Source organism: Poecilia mexicana, unplaced genomic scaffold, assembly GCF_051168715.1.
Source record: "Poecilia mexicana isolate PSO_F unplaced genomic scaffold, ASM5116871v1 scaffold_15, whole genome shotgun sequence".
NCBI lineage: Eukaryota > Metazoa > Chordata > Actinopteri > Cyprinodontiformes > Poeciliidae > Poecilia > Poecilia mexicana.
In genome coordinates, this window is record NW_028263384.1 from 13,812,148 (window position 1) to 13,829,878 (window position 17,731).

At 41.8% G+C, this 17,731-nt stretch overlaps 1 protein-coding gene across 5 annotated transcripts in view; it reads right to left on the bottom strand.

Moving 5' to 3' along the window:
- Positions 1-17,731, bottom strand: part of ebf3b (EBF transcription factor 3b) — an 87,031-nt gene that overhangs the window by 34,425 nt on the left and 34,875 nt on the right. For all 5 annotated transcript variants that reach the window (XM_014980751.2, XM_014980748.2, XM_014980750.2 and 2 more), the window contains exon 7: positions 369-450. In XM_014980751.2, the coding sequence (XP_014836237.1) occupies positions 369-450 (82 nt within the window). The remainder of the gene's footprint in view (positions 1-368; positions 451-17,731) is intronic.

Genomic DNA, 17,731 nt, shown 5'->3' on the forward strand with positions numbered 1-17,731 from the left:
TGCGCCGGGGCTCAGAAAGCTGTCAGGAACACAATTGATGGCACTCTTAAATCCTATATCCTTATTTGTGTCAGATGGTATTCCCTAATAAATATTCTGTCCAGGGCACACACGACACAAAATCCTTCACTCTTTTTTCCTATATTTTTTTTTTCTTGCCTCCTTTAGTGCCAGTAATAAGAATGTGTTCATATGTGAATCTGTGTCAGGGTGAGTTAGTGCAGAGTAGCAGCTGTAGCTGCACATTTCTACACCTGTGCGTGTGTGTGTGCGTGTGTGTGTGTCTGAAAAAAAAAAGGAAGGAAGAAGACAGACAGTGAAAGACAGTGACAGAAATGGAGCGTATGTGTGAAATAGGTTTCAGTCACCTGGAATCTGCGCATGTCTCGTGGATTCCCTGCATTTTTCAGACAGTTCTGATTGCACTTGAGAAAGAACTTTAGGAAGAATCTGAAAAAGAGCAACAGAGAATAGCAAAAAAAAAAACAAAAAAAAAACTATTAGTTATGTTCCCAAAGTTAAAAAATGAATGAAGGAAAAAAAAGTGACAGAATGTTTAAATTAAACTCTCCAGGCACACCTGATTGCATTCACACATTCATCTCAACATTTTAATCTCATTTTCTTTTTTTTTTCTTTTTTTGTTCTAACCCGGGAGCTTCAGCCTCTTTGTGATCTCACCTGAGTTCACAGGTCTTCCCCAACACCCATCTGCCACTAACATACAGGAAGTCACTTGATATTCCACCCACCTCTTTAATCCCAGGACACCCCCTGTGCAATTAAAGTTCCCCTGTTCAATAGGGAAGCAAATGAGGCCCACCTGTGACCAGGTCTTGTTTGAAGAGCATCAGGGATAAAGGACCTAACAAGGTGAGAGCGCGCCACAAAACTTATAGTCCTGTCAGGCAATTAGGCGGACACTCCTGGGACCGCAGAATGCCACACACACACAGGCACACACACCTAATGCGTACACACACCCATGTACTTGTGGGTGGGTGAGGCAATTATGCCACAAATTACAACCTGGCTAATCGTCTCTGAACAAATGTCACGTCTGAGTGAGATCTGGGCTTGGTTTAGTTCACATAAGCTGCCCTCTTCTCTCGCTGGATTTATTGATAAGGAAGCAAATTTAGAGTCGCGCGTATCAAGATGTAGCCTCCCTGACGCAAAATAGTTAAGGAGGGAAACATTTACAAGGAAGGGTAAAGCGCGGCGAGAAATTATCTCAGCTGTAGGCCATTGTGTTCAAAAGCGTACACACGCAGAATAAACAATGAAATCGACCACAGATCCCGACTGATTGTGCCTACGGTTTCTCCAATTATAGAAATACAGCACAGTCGTATTTATTTTTTCATCACATTGCGCCATTATTACTATATACAATGCCATTGTTGCCTTTGTAAAAGTGACTCGGCTTTCGAATCGCCGTGTCTTACTGGATTACCATAGATTGCACCATGGATTGCGTGGCCATTTCATTCAGCTAAATTCAGTGACTTGTGTGGCCTGCGAGGACGCGTTCACAACACTTAAGACTTTTGCGTTCGCCCACTGGGATTCCAGCCAGGCCATAAATCAGAGTCTGAAATGGCCCTTCTAACCCTGGCCGCATTAACACATGCACTGGTCATTTAGAAGCGTTCTTCGATAGACTTCTATACTTTTGCGCTCCACCGTGGACCCAGGAGGGCGAACGGAGGTGAGAAAATATTTCCCCTCCACATCCGAGGAGCTTTGGCTTCGACATCAATAAAAGATGTTTTAAACCATGCCAGAATGCTGATAGCCTGTCAGTGTGTGGCAAGGCTATCAAAAAAAAAAAAAAAAAAAAAAAAAAAAAAAAAATTTAAAAATCCTAACTTGTCATTAGTGCGTTTCAGTTGATTGTGTTCGCTGCGTTTTTTCGGGTTGCATCTGTTGGCTGATCATCAAAATGACCATTATGTACTCTAATTCCCTGACCCTGTTTTTATTTCCCAGAAGAGTCATAATGTAGAGCAGCAGACATCTGCGGAAAGCAGACCTGAAATACGGCTTTTATTTGTCTGTCGCCTCTCATACGGCATGCACGTATTTGTATGTGTGCGTGTCTGCGTGTGTGTGTGCGCGCGTGTGTGCTTGCGCTGGAGTGGGTTTGCGTGTGGATGTGCATGCACATGCATCACCTATTGAGAGACAATTTATGTCAGTGCTGGAGACAGAATATATTTTCCAGGCATTCACTTCATAAAAGAAACACATCGCTTTCGGAGTTGGTCTTGTCTCTTTCCTGGATGCTTCAGTGCCTTCCCATGCAGCTCCTCCCTAAGCAAAACCAAAAGTTTGAGTGTCCACATTGTTACAAAGAGCCTCCTTTTGCTTAATCTTATGAAGGCAATTAAGTACAATTTCTCCCCTAAAAAAAAAAAAAAGAAAGAGGCTTCATTTTCACCGTCCACACTACTATAGCATTCATTACATTTGAGTTGGTTAGGATTCTCCATGAGTACTCTGCAAATTGGTCCTTGGTGGAAAGGAGAGCAATTAAGACAAGGCCCCTCTCTCTCCTGTACTTCTTAAATATCTACAGAAGTTTGTGCTGGTGTTTTGGCACGCACAGAGACAAAAGGAGGTTGTTTAATTGTTTTTTAATGGGATATCAAGTCGTCGCTGCCATTAGATGTTGGCAATGGAGGGCAAAGGGGGATAGAGGGAAAGAATGAACTGCAATTAGGTTTGATTAAAGCTATCCTTCTCAATAATCAGCTGTTCTGACAGGACAGGGGGACCCTGGTGGCCGCCGAGATGGAGGAAGGTGTTGAGTGATATTAAGGCCAATGAAGGGGATATTAACATGGCTAATTAAAGCTCTTCCAAAGCCGAGAGAGGAGGCTCTCAGTGGACTGCACTGGATGAAATAATCGGCCAAGGCAGCTATCAGTTGGAGGAGGGAGAGAACAGGAGTGTGGGAAGGGGTGGGGTGCAGTCCACGCGAGGGAAGGGAGAGGCGGGGGAGCGTGGGGGGGAGTTGAGGGAGGGATAGTGGGAGGCGTAAAGGAAAAACTCTGAAGTGTGAAGAAAGACAAAGAGGAAGACATCGACAGGCATACAGAGAAAGACTTCTGGGCCAGCCACAGAAGCTCTTTTTGACATCAAGCCTCTCATTCTGTACGCCCGAAGTCTGCCAGTATAACTAAGACCTGACACGGGCTTTTATCTCCGACAGCTAGTCATACAGGTCCTCAAATCAACGTTAAAACAATCCCGCTCATGCCTCGGTCTAAGGCAATTAATACGGTTCTCCTGTAGTACCTCCATGCTCGCCCACTGCCGAAGCTACTAATCATGCCATAATGATTTCTCTCCCTCTGGTCAAAGGGGAAATAGATTGTCTCTTTAGTAATGCAGCAGGCTCTGCGCCTTCTACTCCCTGGCTTCACAGACCCGGTAATTGAGGAGAAAAAGGCCGACTTTGGCACTTTGACTGATTTGAGGGCTGCTAGACCCTCTTATCTTTACTCTGATCATTTTAGGCTGACACTCAAAGGAAGACCCATCGCCCTAATTCGAGCTCACCCTCTCCCCTCATCAAACAGAGGGGGGAATAGGGAAAAAAAAAAGGAAGAGAGAAGAGGGGGGAAAAAACAAACACAGGAGGTGAGGAAGCCCTTCTCTCATTTAAATGGCCATCTTAATTGCCGGGTTGATGTCACTCATGCATAAATGTCCAACCTTTTGATTTGAGTGAGGAGGGCAAATAAGGATAATGTATTATTAAGGAGGATCTATCGATCTCCAAGGCTTGCTGTCTTCTCATTTTCATTCTTTTTTCTCAGCGTTTCTGCAATTGATTGAAAAGTCTTTATTCTTCCTCATTTTAGGCCATAAACATCTTAAATACGACCAGATTTTCTGTAGGTGTTTAATCACATACACATGTCACATGTTCATTAATTGTTGTATTAATTTATTGCTTGATGCTGTTTTTTTTTTAACTTAGTTTGTTTTGAATGTTACCATTTTGTTTTATAGCAGCTAACCTTCTCAGAACTGGTGGTGGACAATTAGCCTCTGTGCTCATATTAATTCATTAATTCAGCTGCATTGTCTGTTTTTAAATGTATAAAGTCAAGTCAAGTTTGTTTCATTCCTTTTTTTTTTTTTTTTTTTTTTTTTTAGCTCTGATGAATTTTACCGTTATTTTTATTGTAATAAAACTACAAATCCCACATTGCAGGGATGCAATAATTACTGTTAAATAAATGTTTTAACCTTAGATCTTCAACCTTTCCTCAAACCTCTGAAAATGTTCCACTTCTGCAGGGAGCAAAATTATTCAGATTAAATCCAATGTTTAGGGTAATTGAAGTAAAAGGAGCTTCTTGTTTAATTTCCACTAAGACCACCAACCTAATCAATCACGTATATCAATTTCTCCGCCATGTGATTACAAAAACATTAATTTTTGGGGGGTTTTTTAAACCAAAAAAAAAAAAAAAGACTTTATATGACTTGCAGATTCAGATGCAGGAATTCACTTTCAAACTGGAATAGAGTGGATTAAAAAAAATCTATGTGCATATAATTAAAAACAATATTTTTGTTATGAATTCCCAACCTTTTCATTGATGTTCACAATGAAAGAACGGTGAAAGAGACACCGCATTGGTTGTCGCAACCTCCGGTGCCTCTGTGTAATGTGAGTTTTCTGTTTTTTCTACAGTGACATCGAATGATATTTTCCTACTGGAATTCAGATTTTAAAAAATGCATTTATAGATGATTGGAAAGTATCTATAAATGTGTTTGACTCAAAGACAAAATTCTGGTGGCCACAACAGCTATAATCCTACAAAAGCTGTGTATCTTGTTAGGCCAGGCATAAAACCATCCAGGAAAAAGCAACTTAAATTCTCATAAATGTATTTTACTTGATTAAGCTATAAGGCAAGTTGAATAATTATCACAAAAGTTTCATTTCTCAAATTTAAACCTAAAAGGGTCTCATGTTGAATTTATGATCATTTTTTTATTTATTCTTAATCTGCTTATTTTTGTTTAAATTCTCTGAATTGTTTAACAACTTTTCAGTGATTTCTTAAATTACTTACAGCGAGGCTATTTTTTTTCTATCGATAGTACACCTTGTTCTTATTGTTCAAAAGAGCTTCCCCGTATTTACTCAGGCCGTTACACAATACACTGACAGATGGCCACAGTATCTGTAAGAGGCAGGTATTGACAACTCTAAGCTCCTGATTGGTGCCCCGGCACTAATGACTAGCATGCAGTGTCCACAGCCGGCAGCCATGACAGTGAGGTCATCCGTTGCGGGGTGGTGAGTATCGATCACCACCCAGCTCCAGCCCATCAGGCCCCAGCTGCCTCCCAGACTCAATGGGCCCCTGTTACAAGAGCCCTGTAAGAAACGGCTCCCAACACCAGACTACAATCTGCTGACACCAGATCTCTACGCTGAGATAGTAGTACACGGGTCAATAGCATATCGGATTTCCAAAACGCCAGGGTCTTAATGTCAAGCCTCCTGCCTTTCCTACCTACTGCTCTGGTTATTAGGCACTTCACTGAACTGCATTCAGATCCCTGTTGTGACAAGGAGGGGCAGGTAAAACGAGAAATAGAGACACTTATAGATCTTAATCTTCCCCGAACACTTATTTATGCAGCTGAGTAGGCCCAGATATACATGCCAGTTAAGACCTTGGGAGGCCGCACTGAGCAAACTCGACCCTCTCCATCATATTTCTGGCCTGCTGCTGTTCTCCCTCGTCAAACGGGGCTGTTTTTTCTCGCCTTAGCTGAAGTAAACCACAGCACATTAACAATATTTGCTCTACCCCTGTACAAGCGCCGAGGGACCAGACCAACAGATCCTATCACTTCTTTATCAGGGAACAAGTGCCTCACTATCCAACCTTATTGGGTTTGGGAGATTAACCCCTTCCACCCACTGGTGCTGCCCACCTCCTCAGAGAGCAGCGAGGCAGATGTTGCTGTGATTATTATTGTTCGACATCAAATACCCCCGACTGCACGTCTCTGAGAATTTATTAGGTATTTCCAAGGCCCTTTCTGGGTTTTTACTTCTATATTTTTTCAGCTGCTATTGTCGGTTCATTCCGCTGTTTCATATTTCATATTTTTGTAGCTCGTACACGTGTGTTGCAAAGGTGTCACAAATAATTTATGTGCTTCCTCTGCAACGTAAGATGTAGCTCTGTCCCGCCATTCATCCCTCTTTACCCTTTCCACCAGCACCAGCACCACCACCCCCATCCTCTCTAATGGGCAGAGTGGCATTGACATTATTTCACTTGAGGATCCCTCACTCTGTCAATCCCTCTTCATTTACTCCATGGCTACAGGACTCATTATGGTATCTCTTCCTCCTTCACTCTCCCTCACACGCTCACTCATTCTCCTCACCTCCTGTCTCACTTTCTCTCCACCTCACTCTCGCTTCTCTCTCTGTCTCTCTCTCTCTCTACCCTTCTCTCTTTCTCTACACTGTTAGTTTCTTACTTAAGAGAATCACTCGTCTTCACAAATGGTTTCACGTCAAGCCCACTCCTAGCTATAGCCCCCACTGATTCCCTTCGGGCTTTGGCATAGGTTTACTGTAACAGATTAGACGAAGACTTGGAGCTCCTGCTAACTATCCATCACTAGCTAACAGTGGACTAAGGCTGTGTGCTTTATGCAGCTTTTAGCTTCAGCTCCGCCACACACTGCATGTTTAGCCCTGAGCTTTCTGTGCTCGCTCTGCCTATCCCATCCCATTCACATCGAGACACCGCAAAGGCTGTGTACTGTTCCACGCTGTTCTTTGTTTTACTCAGAATACGACGTTACTCTGCCGGGACTTTGAACACAATATAATAAGACGCTGGGCATAAATAATTCCGCGTTACTTTGTCTTGCCTGGTGCTGTGGTAAAAACAAATCTGATGCTAAATGCTGCTGTAGAACAAACATCATCTGCATTGAAAGTGGAATCCCTCAATGCAGCTGAATTGTTGTTTGCCCCTGAAAAAAACAAACAAAAAAACACGTGAAGTTCCCTACAGATTATAGGCATTGGCAAGCAAGAAATTCTCAGGGTATAACGTTAAGTGAAAACAGCGAGGTTTAACGGTAGCCAAGTTTTAAAGAAAAGTTATCTGACTGATTTTGTTGGAAAGAGAAAAGCAATAATTATTTCTAATTTTTACAACATCTTGAATATTACAGTTCCAATAAAGTCATCAAGTACATAATGATCCTAAACCAAAATAAAAGGTAAACAATTACCATTTTTAGAAGCAGATTTCTAGCAGTAAATACATAGAATATCACACCTTTATTCAGTTCTATTCTGGCAGAGATGCAGCAGAGTACCACTGGTTTAACCAGCTATCATAAGCTAGCTACGTGGCTATGTGCTCCAGTAGCTAGCTTGCAGTCAGCTGCGTAATAGACCTGCCATTTCCCAACTTTACGGCAGTCCTCCAGTTTCCAAAACCATGGCACGTTTCCAGACAGAAAAAAAAAGTTTTGTTCATGTAAACAAGAGAAAGCATGGAAGCCTTATTTCAGCCAGCTGGATGGCAGTATGCTGACTGGCTGGTTTAGATAAAAGTCTACATGTGTTGGTTTTTAAATGTTTGCGTCAGTGCAATCCAGCCCTTTCTGTTGAACGTTTATGTTCACTTTAATAAAATTTTCACTACCACTAATCTATGTTACTGTATTTTAACAATGAGACTAATTACACACCCAGTGAATGTCACTCAGCTTAAATCTCTCACTTGTGAGCAGCTCTAAAGGCCTGTCTTGAGAATTTAGTTTAACTCATTTTTTGATGCTCACAATCTAGAAAGCACAATTTTTCCGCTCTCTATTTGGTTACTGAAAGGTTCATAAAATGATGATCTGTTGCATTGCAGATGTTTTATAATCCACCGAGGCTCATTGTACCGACATTATACTGCATGGCTTCTTCTCAGTGAGTTGCACATGATAATTTCTTTGCTTCACTCTACTTCATTGTATCCTGTCACATCAAATTGAATTGCGTTGTAATTATTATAGTCAAAACATACCGAACTGAACGGAACTGTGGTTGAGTCGTATCAGATTGGCATTTGCAGCTTATGCATCTTTATTTTAGCAGATTGTTTAGCAGTGTATTGAGATCCATATTATTTCTGTTTCAAAGCAGATATATACCCAACCCTTGTAGAAATGGGTACGTTGATGGTTTAAATTAGCAAAACCTTGGTACGGCAGTAAAAGGTCCGTGCCTATTACCAGTGTTGACTATGGCAGTCAGACCAGTGTAGACTGAGAGATTTCTGACATTGCAAAAACAATCACGCACATCAACAACACAGCTGCCAGGAATATTTACTCACCAGCTGGACACCATAGAGGTATCTGCTTGTTATGTTTTTATTTTGTTTTTGGGTTTTTTTTTTTTTTCATGTGTGCATAAAAGGAAATACGCGGCTTTGATTACTGGTCAGTGCTGCAGCTTGTGGCCTTGAGGAAATACCAGTCAGCACCTCCCTGCACTGGTGAGACGGAAGATAAGCATATGTTGGCGTGGCCGGTTGAATAGTTGTATTTAGGGTGTTGGACGTGGTGTTCTGCAGGCTCCTGGAGTCTGTTCACAACGAAAGCCATACAGCACAGGCGCTCTCCTGTGACACCCCTCGGAGTGATCAGACCCAGGCGAGGTGCAGAGGAACACGGCTGTACAGCGAAGGTTAGCGGGGAGGCTGTGACCGCTCACGGTACAGACAGCCTTGGTGGACTCAGCATGCCATCAGGGGCTGATTTACATGTGTGTGTGCTGCTTTTAGGTCACCGAGTCAATGGTTTTGCAGTCTGTCCATGCGTGCTCATATTTATGTGAGTGTTACTCTACATCATATTTTTACTAATGTATAATACATACATCTAAAGTGGCTGTCAGAGCTGATCAGTCATCATGAAGCAGTCACTGTGACATTGCCACTACTTTGACGCATTCTCAGAAGACTTAAAAAAAAAGAGAGAGAGAGAGAGAGAGGGGGGGGGGACATAACGGACTGTCATGTAGGTAGGGGGGATAGAGACAGAAAGACAGAGAGTGGGTCGGTGCTTAAAGCTAACAGGTAACCTTTCTCTGCACCTAGGACAAAGGCAGGGGGGGAAAAGAAAATGTCAAATTAAGAGAGGCCAGGCAGAGAGACGTGGCTGCCATATTTGTGTGAAAGCCCAGTGCTGTTGGCAGCAGAGATGGCTGCTTTCTGATTCATCTGGGGCCGTATGGCAAAGCTTTGTCAGTCTGTGCGAGGTATAAATAATTCAGGGTGAGAGATGGCAATTACAGGGCCCTGCACAACCAAAATGAATATTTTATAAGGACTAAAACTGCCCTGGAATGAATCACACACATGGAGTCACACACACGCATGAGTGTAAGTGAATGTGTGCACGCATACACGCATGCACACAAACACACACAAAGGTAGGTCTATGAACCCTTAGCACGGCTGTTGTATTGTTGACAATGTGACTATTAAGTTAGCCTTTGCATTCGTAGGTAAATCATTTTTCATATTCTTGTAAACACGTATGATCTCTGTCTATATATTGTTTTATTAGTTGACTTTATTAAAAAAATAAAAAAAACTTACCAGAAAAAATTACATTTTAAAAATGTTTAGTGTGTATGTATGCAATGTGTTATGTATTGATCAAATTTAACTAAAGTTAAAAAAGAAAAGTGCAAAAATGTAAAGTTAGAAAGAATCAGATTCAGAGTCTGTACTTTTTGACCCTGTAAATATGGTCTTTGTGTGTGAGCAAAGGGAAAGAGGGAGCGTAGTGTGTGTGTTGGTGGGTGTGGGGTTGGGGGGTGTGAGGGGGGGCTGAAATGCTAATGGGAAAAGATTAAACCCAAAAGCCGCCTGGAGCATTTACCTCTAAAAGGTTTTGTCTGTCAGGTTTCCTGCAAAAGTCTGTCTTTATAATTCTGAGACAAAAAATAACATTGTTCCTCAGTCCTGAGGAGCGCAGTGGCTTGGTTGAATGGCCATTGTGTAGGCCTAGCTAATGATACCTTAGCTTTTGTGAGAGGGAGGCCAGGTAGGTCTGTGACATCAACGTCACACAAGTGCTTCTCTGTCCGGATGTTTAGGGAAGGATTTCGTCCCGTGGTGGGAAAGGAGTATGGAGAATAAACAGTGTTCCACTTTTGTGCCGTCATTCTTCAACCCCACATGTTGAAGGAAATTTTCTTTAAAAAACAAAACTGAAGATTCATAACTATTACCAAAGTGTGTGCAAAGTGTGTGCAGATATTTACACACACTGAACAAAATGACAGAAAAACACGTTTCGGATGTTTACCAGCATTTCCTCAGTATTTGGTACAATTACCAAACCCTACCGTACCTTCTTAAAGTACGTTGCTGCAATATATGCCTTTTCCTCCCAACATAGCTGGTGCAACTGAGTCAGGTGAGTTGGGCACCTTGTTTACACTCATCTTTTAAGCTCTGTCCTGAAAATTTCTATCAGACTTAGGATATTTGATGGTCTTTTTAAAAATCTTCCTTTGTTGTCCTTAAGCCACTTTATATCTAATATGTTAAGTTTAGCTCATTGCCCATTTGGAAGACCAGTTTGTGCTCAAGCTTTAACTACCTGGCTGATGTTTGGAGATGTTGCTTCAATATTTTCACATAATGTTTCTTTCCCTCACACTGTCAACTGATTGGCAAAGACTATCAGCCTGTTTTTGCAGCAAAACAACTCCACCACATAATGCCACGACTTCTGAAATTCCCCGTGAGGTTGGTGTGCTCTGGCATGCAAACTTGTACTTTATTTAATTAAATGTGAATTATGGCCAAACGTGTCAATTGTAGTTTCAGCAGACTATAGAACACGATTCCATCGTTTAAGGTGTTTGTCCCCGAGTGCATCTGCAAACTGTAACCAATCGATCAATGAGGCTTTTGAAGTAGTCGATTCTTCTTTTCTGAGTGGTCTGAGTATAAGTTTAAAGAATCCTCATTGAGAAATAAAGAATATAATTTATTCCTTCTTTCATTCCTGTGAGTGCGAAAGCCAGCACCAAGGCTTATTGTAGAAACTTTGGTCTGACAAAACTGTGTTTCTAAGGGCAAGTAGCTTTTCTAAACAATGAAAGTACTGATGTATCTCATAAGTGACCAGTTCTTGAAATTTATTCCTTGGAAACATCCAAAAGTTTTTGAAATCAAGCATTTTTATAAGTAAAATTATTATTAGAAAAATGGCCAAACAAATATGATGATAGCATTATTTTTTTTTCTCACTGTCAAACACCCTTAACTTACCTTTATCTAATCATAAATACAATATTTGTATGTAAGCTTCTGGAAGAACTACCACAGCACCGAATGATATAATTCTGTCCTTTTTTTCTTTTTTTTTTTCCTTCTCCCTCCCCACTTCCTTCTTTATATCAGTGGGAGTGTGGACGTTTTGTCAGTCCAAAGGGAAGATGGCAAACCTCTGAGGGAGGAGAGACCCCATGCATGAAGACACAGAACGCATGTGTTGGAAAAAGTGACAGCGAGGCAAATGCTAAGAGAAAGCTGCTTCCTTACCAAACCGCACACTGTTAGTGATACAGCTCGTTGTTATGAAGGCAGCTGACAAAACCCTAGCATGGCATGTCTCGCCCCGCTTGTGAATTTTCAAAGGCTGTGATTTGCAAATAACATGAGTCTCTGGGCATAGACTGGGCATGTAAGTACAGTGGGAGGAAAGAAAAAAAAAAGAAGCTCCCCCTCCTGTTCTGCTGGGGGAAACCATTACTTGTCAGCTCAGTTCTTTGTCAGGAACCTGACAGATAAATAGACGGTGTTTTGCTGCTCAGTCCTCCTGCCTTATGTACACAGAGGCGCGTGTCTGCTTCCACATGCAGGTTGACTAGCTTTAGGCGGAGGAATTTGTTGAAAGACACCCTGCCGCTTCTCAGGGCAATGACTGAAAATATCGTGGGCCACTTCAGACAAGCCTCAGACAACAAACAATGGGGGATGATGTGTAACCAGATAAAACACAGATCGGATAGCTGGGTCTGAGCACCACTACAGGGCTTATTTTTCATGCAAATTACTACTAATGAGCTTCCTGAAATCTGACTAATTATATCAAAGTGATTTCTTTAATTAGTTTGTAATAAGTCCTCGCAAAAAAACCCCCCAAAAAAACATCATAGTAAACAGATTAAGCTATATAAAAATATCAATTTGTCACACTTATATAAGACGCTGCACAGTTGGGGCTAATCTAGCTTTTCCAAATGCAAGAGCAAACATTTATTAAAGAATTAAACACGCACTTAGAGAATAGTCGGTAACATTAAAGAGGCGCGTCTTTTGCATATTTGTCACTGTTCCTCCGCCATAGTTATAGGGAAGAAGCCTCTAAAAAGATGAACCTAATAGTGGGTGTAATGACTTCCACATATGTGACTGGTGGGGAGTTTAATAATTCAATACTCTAATAAAAAATTCAGTAATTAAAAGTCGTGAAATATTTTAACTATCTAGCTCAAGCAGAGCTGGTCTTATTTTAATCAGCCATCAGAGATTACACTTGCGAGTGACTGGAAACACTGACCATCAAAACCCAAACACCTATTTGAAAAAAGAGCAGATGACGTTTGAAGAGATAAGAAATTGAATTTATCTAGCACTTTGCACCTCTTGTTAATCCGACAACATTCCTCAAAAATTCCCCGAAGAGTGAAGGGGGGGAAAAAAAAAAAAAGAAATCTCTAATATAGTACCGGCCACAGGAGAACTGCAAAGACTACCGATCTTTTCTGATACCTTCAATCTGCACTGAGATGGATTAAACATTCAATTTGTTACTTGCCAGACCACCACCTTGGCTCACCACTTACCATACAAATGGAAAACACGCTAGTAATCTATTAGCCTGCCTGGCCTGACACTGTATTATGTTGTATTTGTATTATATTTACTTCAGGGAAATTACGATTCAAGTCATATTTATCTTCGTGTGGAAATGTGTGTCTAAATGGAAATCACCTATAGTGCGAGGGTGGATGCAGAGCAATACTAATGTGATCCATGAACCGTGCGATTTAGTCACCCTCTATGGATGCACTATGGGCTGATTCTACATATCAAACATGCTCTCCCCCTGTTAAAGCCCGTACCCAGAGCCCCCGATGCTGTTTGATAATTATTACGCTTACATTACAGCACAAGACCTTGCCTGTGGAGCTGCAAGAGCCAGCCCCCTTTCCTATAAACACACACACACACGCACACACACGCACACACGCACACACACACACACACACACACGCACGCTCGCGCGCATGCAGACGCACACACTCCTTTTGTCATATACAGTAGTAAACAGCTTCCCAGTAAGCTGTTTGCACTTCACTGCCCGCTTTAGGAAATAAAAACAAAGAGCAAATTGGGGGTTTTGCGTCTCGGTGAATAAATAAGGTTGTTTTACTCACAGAATCCATTACCTTTTAAAACATGTGCCTAATGCGTGGAGTCTTTTCATTCCACAAACAAAGCTCAAATTAGGAATTAAATACTTTCATATTTAGATAACAGCATTAGCTCCCTGACATCAGTGTTTAAAAAAAAAAAGGAAAAAAAAAAAAGAAAGTTGGACGCCATCCATATCATTCCCGCGCCTCCATTGTTACGTTAAATTGCAATATTAATCCCACGCTCAGACAGAGGTGCTGCTGCTTTTTTATGCGGTACACTTGAATTATGCTATTGAAGTAATTGATAGTGATTCAGTCATTGAGGGTACTAATCCCATGATTCAGTTCATCTCTCTCAGTGCCATTTACCTCCAGATGTTTAGGGTTTGGGGGTAATCAATAAAGAGGGAATAAAGATTGGCATGCACAATACTCCCCTTGACAAGCTCCAGCCGAATGTTTGTCAAGCAAATTAAACACACTTAGACTTTTCACCTGCTCCTACAACGACACCACATATGGCCGTGAAGTTAAAAATAAGAAACTGTGCATACATTACCATGCATAATGCACAACTCCCTCCATTTAATATGCAAATTTTGTAAAATATTACTGAATACCTTCTGTTCAGAATGAATAAATTTGAATTGCAATTAGAATAATCTTGTATAATTAATGAAAACTGTCAATTTTGGTTCCGAAGTAATTTGATTAGCATGTTGATAGGACACTTATCAAGTTCAGTAAACTGTTAGATTAAGAAGATGAAAAAAAAGAGAGATTCTAAGGATATTTTTCTCAACGGCTCTGACATTTTCCCTTGGCATTGTAAACAAAGACAGTAGCTGGCAAACTTTCTGATTCGGGAGGTGGGGGGTGGGGGGGAAGAAAGCGGGAGGGTGTAACAGAGGAAGAGAAATAGAGACGAGGACAGAGATAGAGAGCCTCTTGAGATAATCTGCGAATCTCAGTCCGCAGATGAAAAGAAGTCTATAGTCGAGGCTCCTGAGCGAGCCACTCATCTCTGCCCTCTGCTCTCCAGCTAAGCCCGAGTTTATGGGATTTATCTCGCGAACCATTTGTAGTTTTCATATCACATGATGAGTTAAAAACAGCACAGAGCTGCTCTAAATGTTTCCAGGCTATGAATGTGGAGTTCTCGGCTCGAACCCGCAGACAGCTAATCCCAGACTGCAATTCTTCTGAGAGCAGCTATCTATTAGCAATCAACAAATTGATGTGCGCTATTGTTGCATTGTATAAAACAGAACCATCTGTACTGTCTACAGATGAACAGAGCTAGTGACCTCCTTTTCCCCTCTCTTTCTCTGCTCATTAGCTATCCTGAACCTCTTTCTCTCCCTGCCTTTAGTTTTCAAACCCCCAAATGAGACCTAAATCGCTTGCAATACAGGTTAGCTCGAGGAAGGAGGGGTTGGTGGAGGGGGGGGCAAACATCTGTCGCGCTAGGTACCCGCATGCAGCTCGGGGTATCTCCTGCGAGGAACTTTGGGGATGTTTAATTCATAAACGCTGTCATCCATGTAAACCTCCTGATTTCATAATGACTAACTCTTGGTGGTTTAATTAATTTAATAATGCCTTTCAGAAGCCATAAATGAAAGGGTCTCTGAAGTGGCGCATTAATTAGCCGACGCCGATGCTACCCCTGTCAGACTGGTGGCTGTCAAAAAGCGGGGCAGAGCGGAGGATGGGCACAGCTGACGTCTCCGGGTTCAAAGGTCATGCCAATCACACTCCTCGACGCGCTTAATGAGTCGTAATTTGCGTCTCGTACACATGTGTGTCAGGGGGTCAACCTGTGGTCATGTCCGTAATTCTAGACCACATGAAAATAAACGGCGGTGCGACAAGGTAGTTACATCCTCAGTAATAAGTAGTGGCATGGTCGCATAATGTTCCAGCTTGTATTTACACGCTAACCCCCCTCCCTGAAGCAGGACTCCATCACAGCTCTGCCTTTCTTCGTATAACGGTATGATTCGCTTCTGCTTTAAAGGGAAAGTTCAGATGTTTTAGTAAGAAATGTTCTGCGAAGCTATTATGAGTAACGGTTCCCTTACGTGTAGTTGAAAGATGTCACAGTGGGATTGTAGAGAAGTGAAGAGATCCTCTACTGCTTGAGCTAATTTTACAAATTTATAACAAATCAAACTGAAAAATGATTAGGTCTGTGGTATACAACGATCTATTACGGACTGTCATTCAACAAGTTTTTCTGTTATGAAGCTAAAGTTATGCTAGGCAAGGCTGCCGACTGTGTGGATCCATCCAATTTGTTAACCTGCAGAATGTCAACATAACTTTCAAGCAAATATGTAAGACCTGGAAAAGCACAAGACCATACCATCATCACTGCCGAATTCAGAAATGACAGCATTTCACAGAATCACAAAAATTTGTTCCACTCTTGGCAGGGTTAGAGGACACCAACATAACCTCAAGGTGATAATGCATCTCCAGCTGAGAAATTTCAAAAAGCTTACAATGATGAAGTCCTTAAAGTCGCTAGCCGTATTAATCCACCTGATCAACAGTGACTCATCAGTCCGCTCTTAAGAGTGGAGTAAACATCTGGATTTGCATCAGGATGCAGTGGCATCAAATATGGTTCATCTCTGTGTGTTTCCAAGTCAATTGGACTTGCTATCAGCTGATTAGTCGATTATTGATGCAGCTGAAGGCCTCCAGCAGCGTAACTTTAGTGTAGCAGCATAGAAGTTGTTTGGCTAAGAAAAAACTGACATACTTCTGTCAAATACAACATTACTTCACACAGATATTAACATTTTCAGCTAAAGTCTATAATTAGCTAAAATCTGCTGTTAGCCTTTTACCTCTGACGATCTCTTCACTTTGTTGCAAACCCTTGGTAACGTGACTTCTTTCTACCACGTAAAGGAACTGTTGCTCATAATAACACAGAACATCACTTCAAATAAATTTGAACTCTCCCTTTAATTGCAGCATTATGGTTTACTTGACAAGAGGTCGCAACAAAGAATAAAACCAACTTCATTAAAGAAAAATCCCAGCAACTCAACGCATGAGCACACAAAATCATCACAGAACCAACTAGATTATATTCCAAACTAACTCCATGCATCTCATAAGGAGGTTGTTTTCCTTCTTCATATTTCATAAATATGAACCAGGGTGGTTTGAGTCTGTGCCTGTCCATTTATTACCATAAAAATCAGCTGACTGAAGTATCTCACTATCTGTGGAGGCAATTAACTGTTTTGAGAGAATGCGTAATACGGGACTTTGTAATGGTATCATTTGGAGTCAAGGCACAGATGCGCCGTGCAGAGCCATACTGTAATTAGAGAGAAACGCTGTACAGGTTTTCCACTAATTAGCAAATTATGCTGAAAATAGCATCAAGCTAATTAACAGTTATTATGGCATTTTTGAAAGTATGACTTTAATTAGCAAAGTCCTGACGCAGGCAATTTCAAACTCGTCTCTGAGAAGATGAGGAAGGGAAGCTGAAAAAAAAAAAAAAAAAAAAAAACATGGGGCATGATCAAGAAGATACCCAGATTATTATGATGCTGTCAAAAACTAAAGGAAGGCGAGCAAGAAAAAAAAAGGCAGGGAGACGAAACGAGAGACTGAGTGAGTGAGGGGCTGAGAGGGGTGAGCAGGGAGTGGGGGGGGGGTAAAGCTTTTGTGTGTTGTGTCTGAATCTCCATCCAAATGAGGGGACATGTGTGCCGTGCCACGTTGCCAAGAGGAGCCCTGAGCCGTGTGCCCAGTGTCAGGTGGCGGCGGCTCACCCCTCAGCTACCAGGCGAAGACGAGAGTGAGCTCAGCTGGTGCCCACAGCCACTCACTTATTCTACTCCGCTGCACATTAAAGGAGCCCTCGAGTGGAGCCAAGCAACGCCAGCCAGCCAACCTGACAACGCCGCTCCACCTCCTCCTCATTCCCAACAGCTCCTCTTAGCACTTCCTCAGACCCACCTTGAAGCTAATGATGGCGCTTGTGTAAACTTGGAGAATTCTTCGCCCGCTGAACACGTCGCTGAATTATTTCTGCCATTTATTAATTCACGGTTGTTGATACTCGCAACGAGTCGGGATTTCAGGAGACGCCTTTTGTGGAGAAGCGTGTCGGTGAAAGCACCTGCGCAGGATCTTTTGAAGGGAGGAAGTGTCACCAATGGAAGTGGGGAAGCGAGCAAA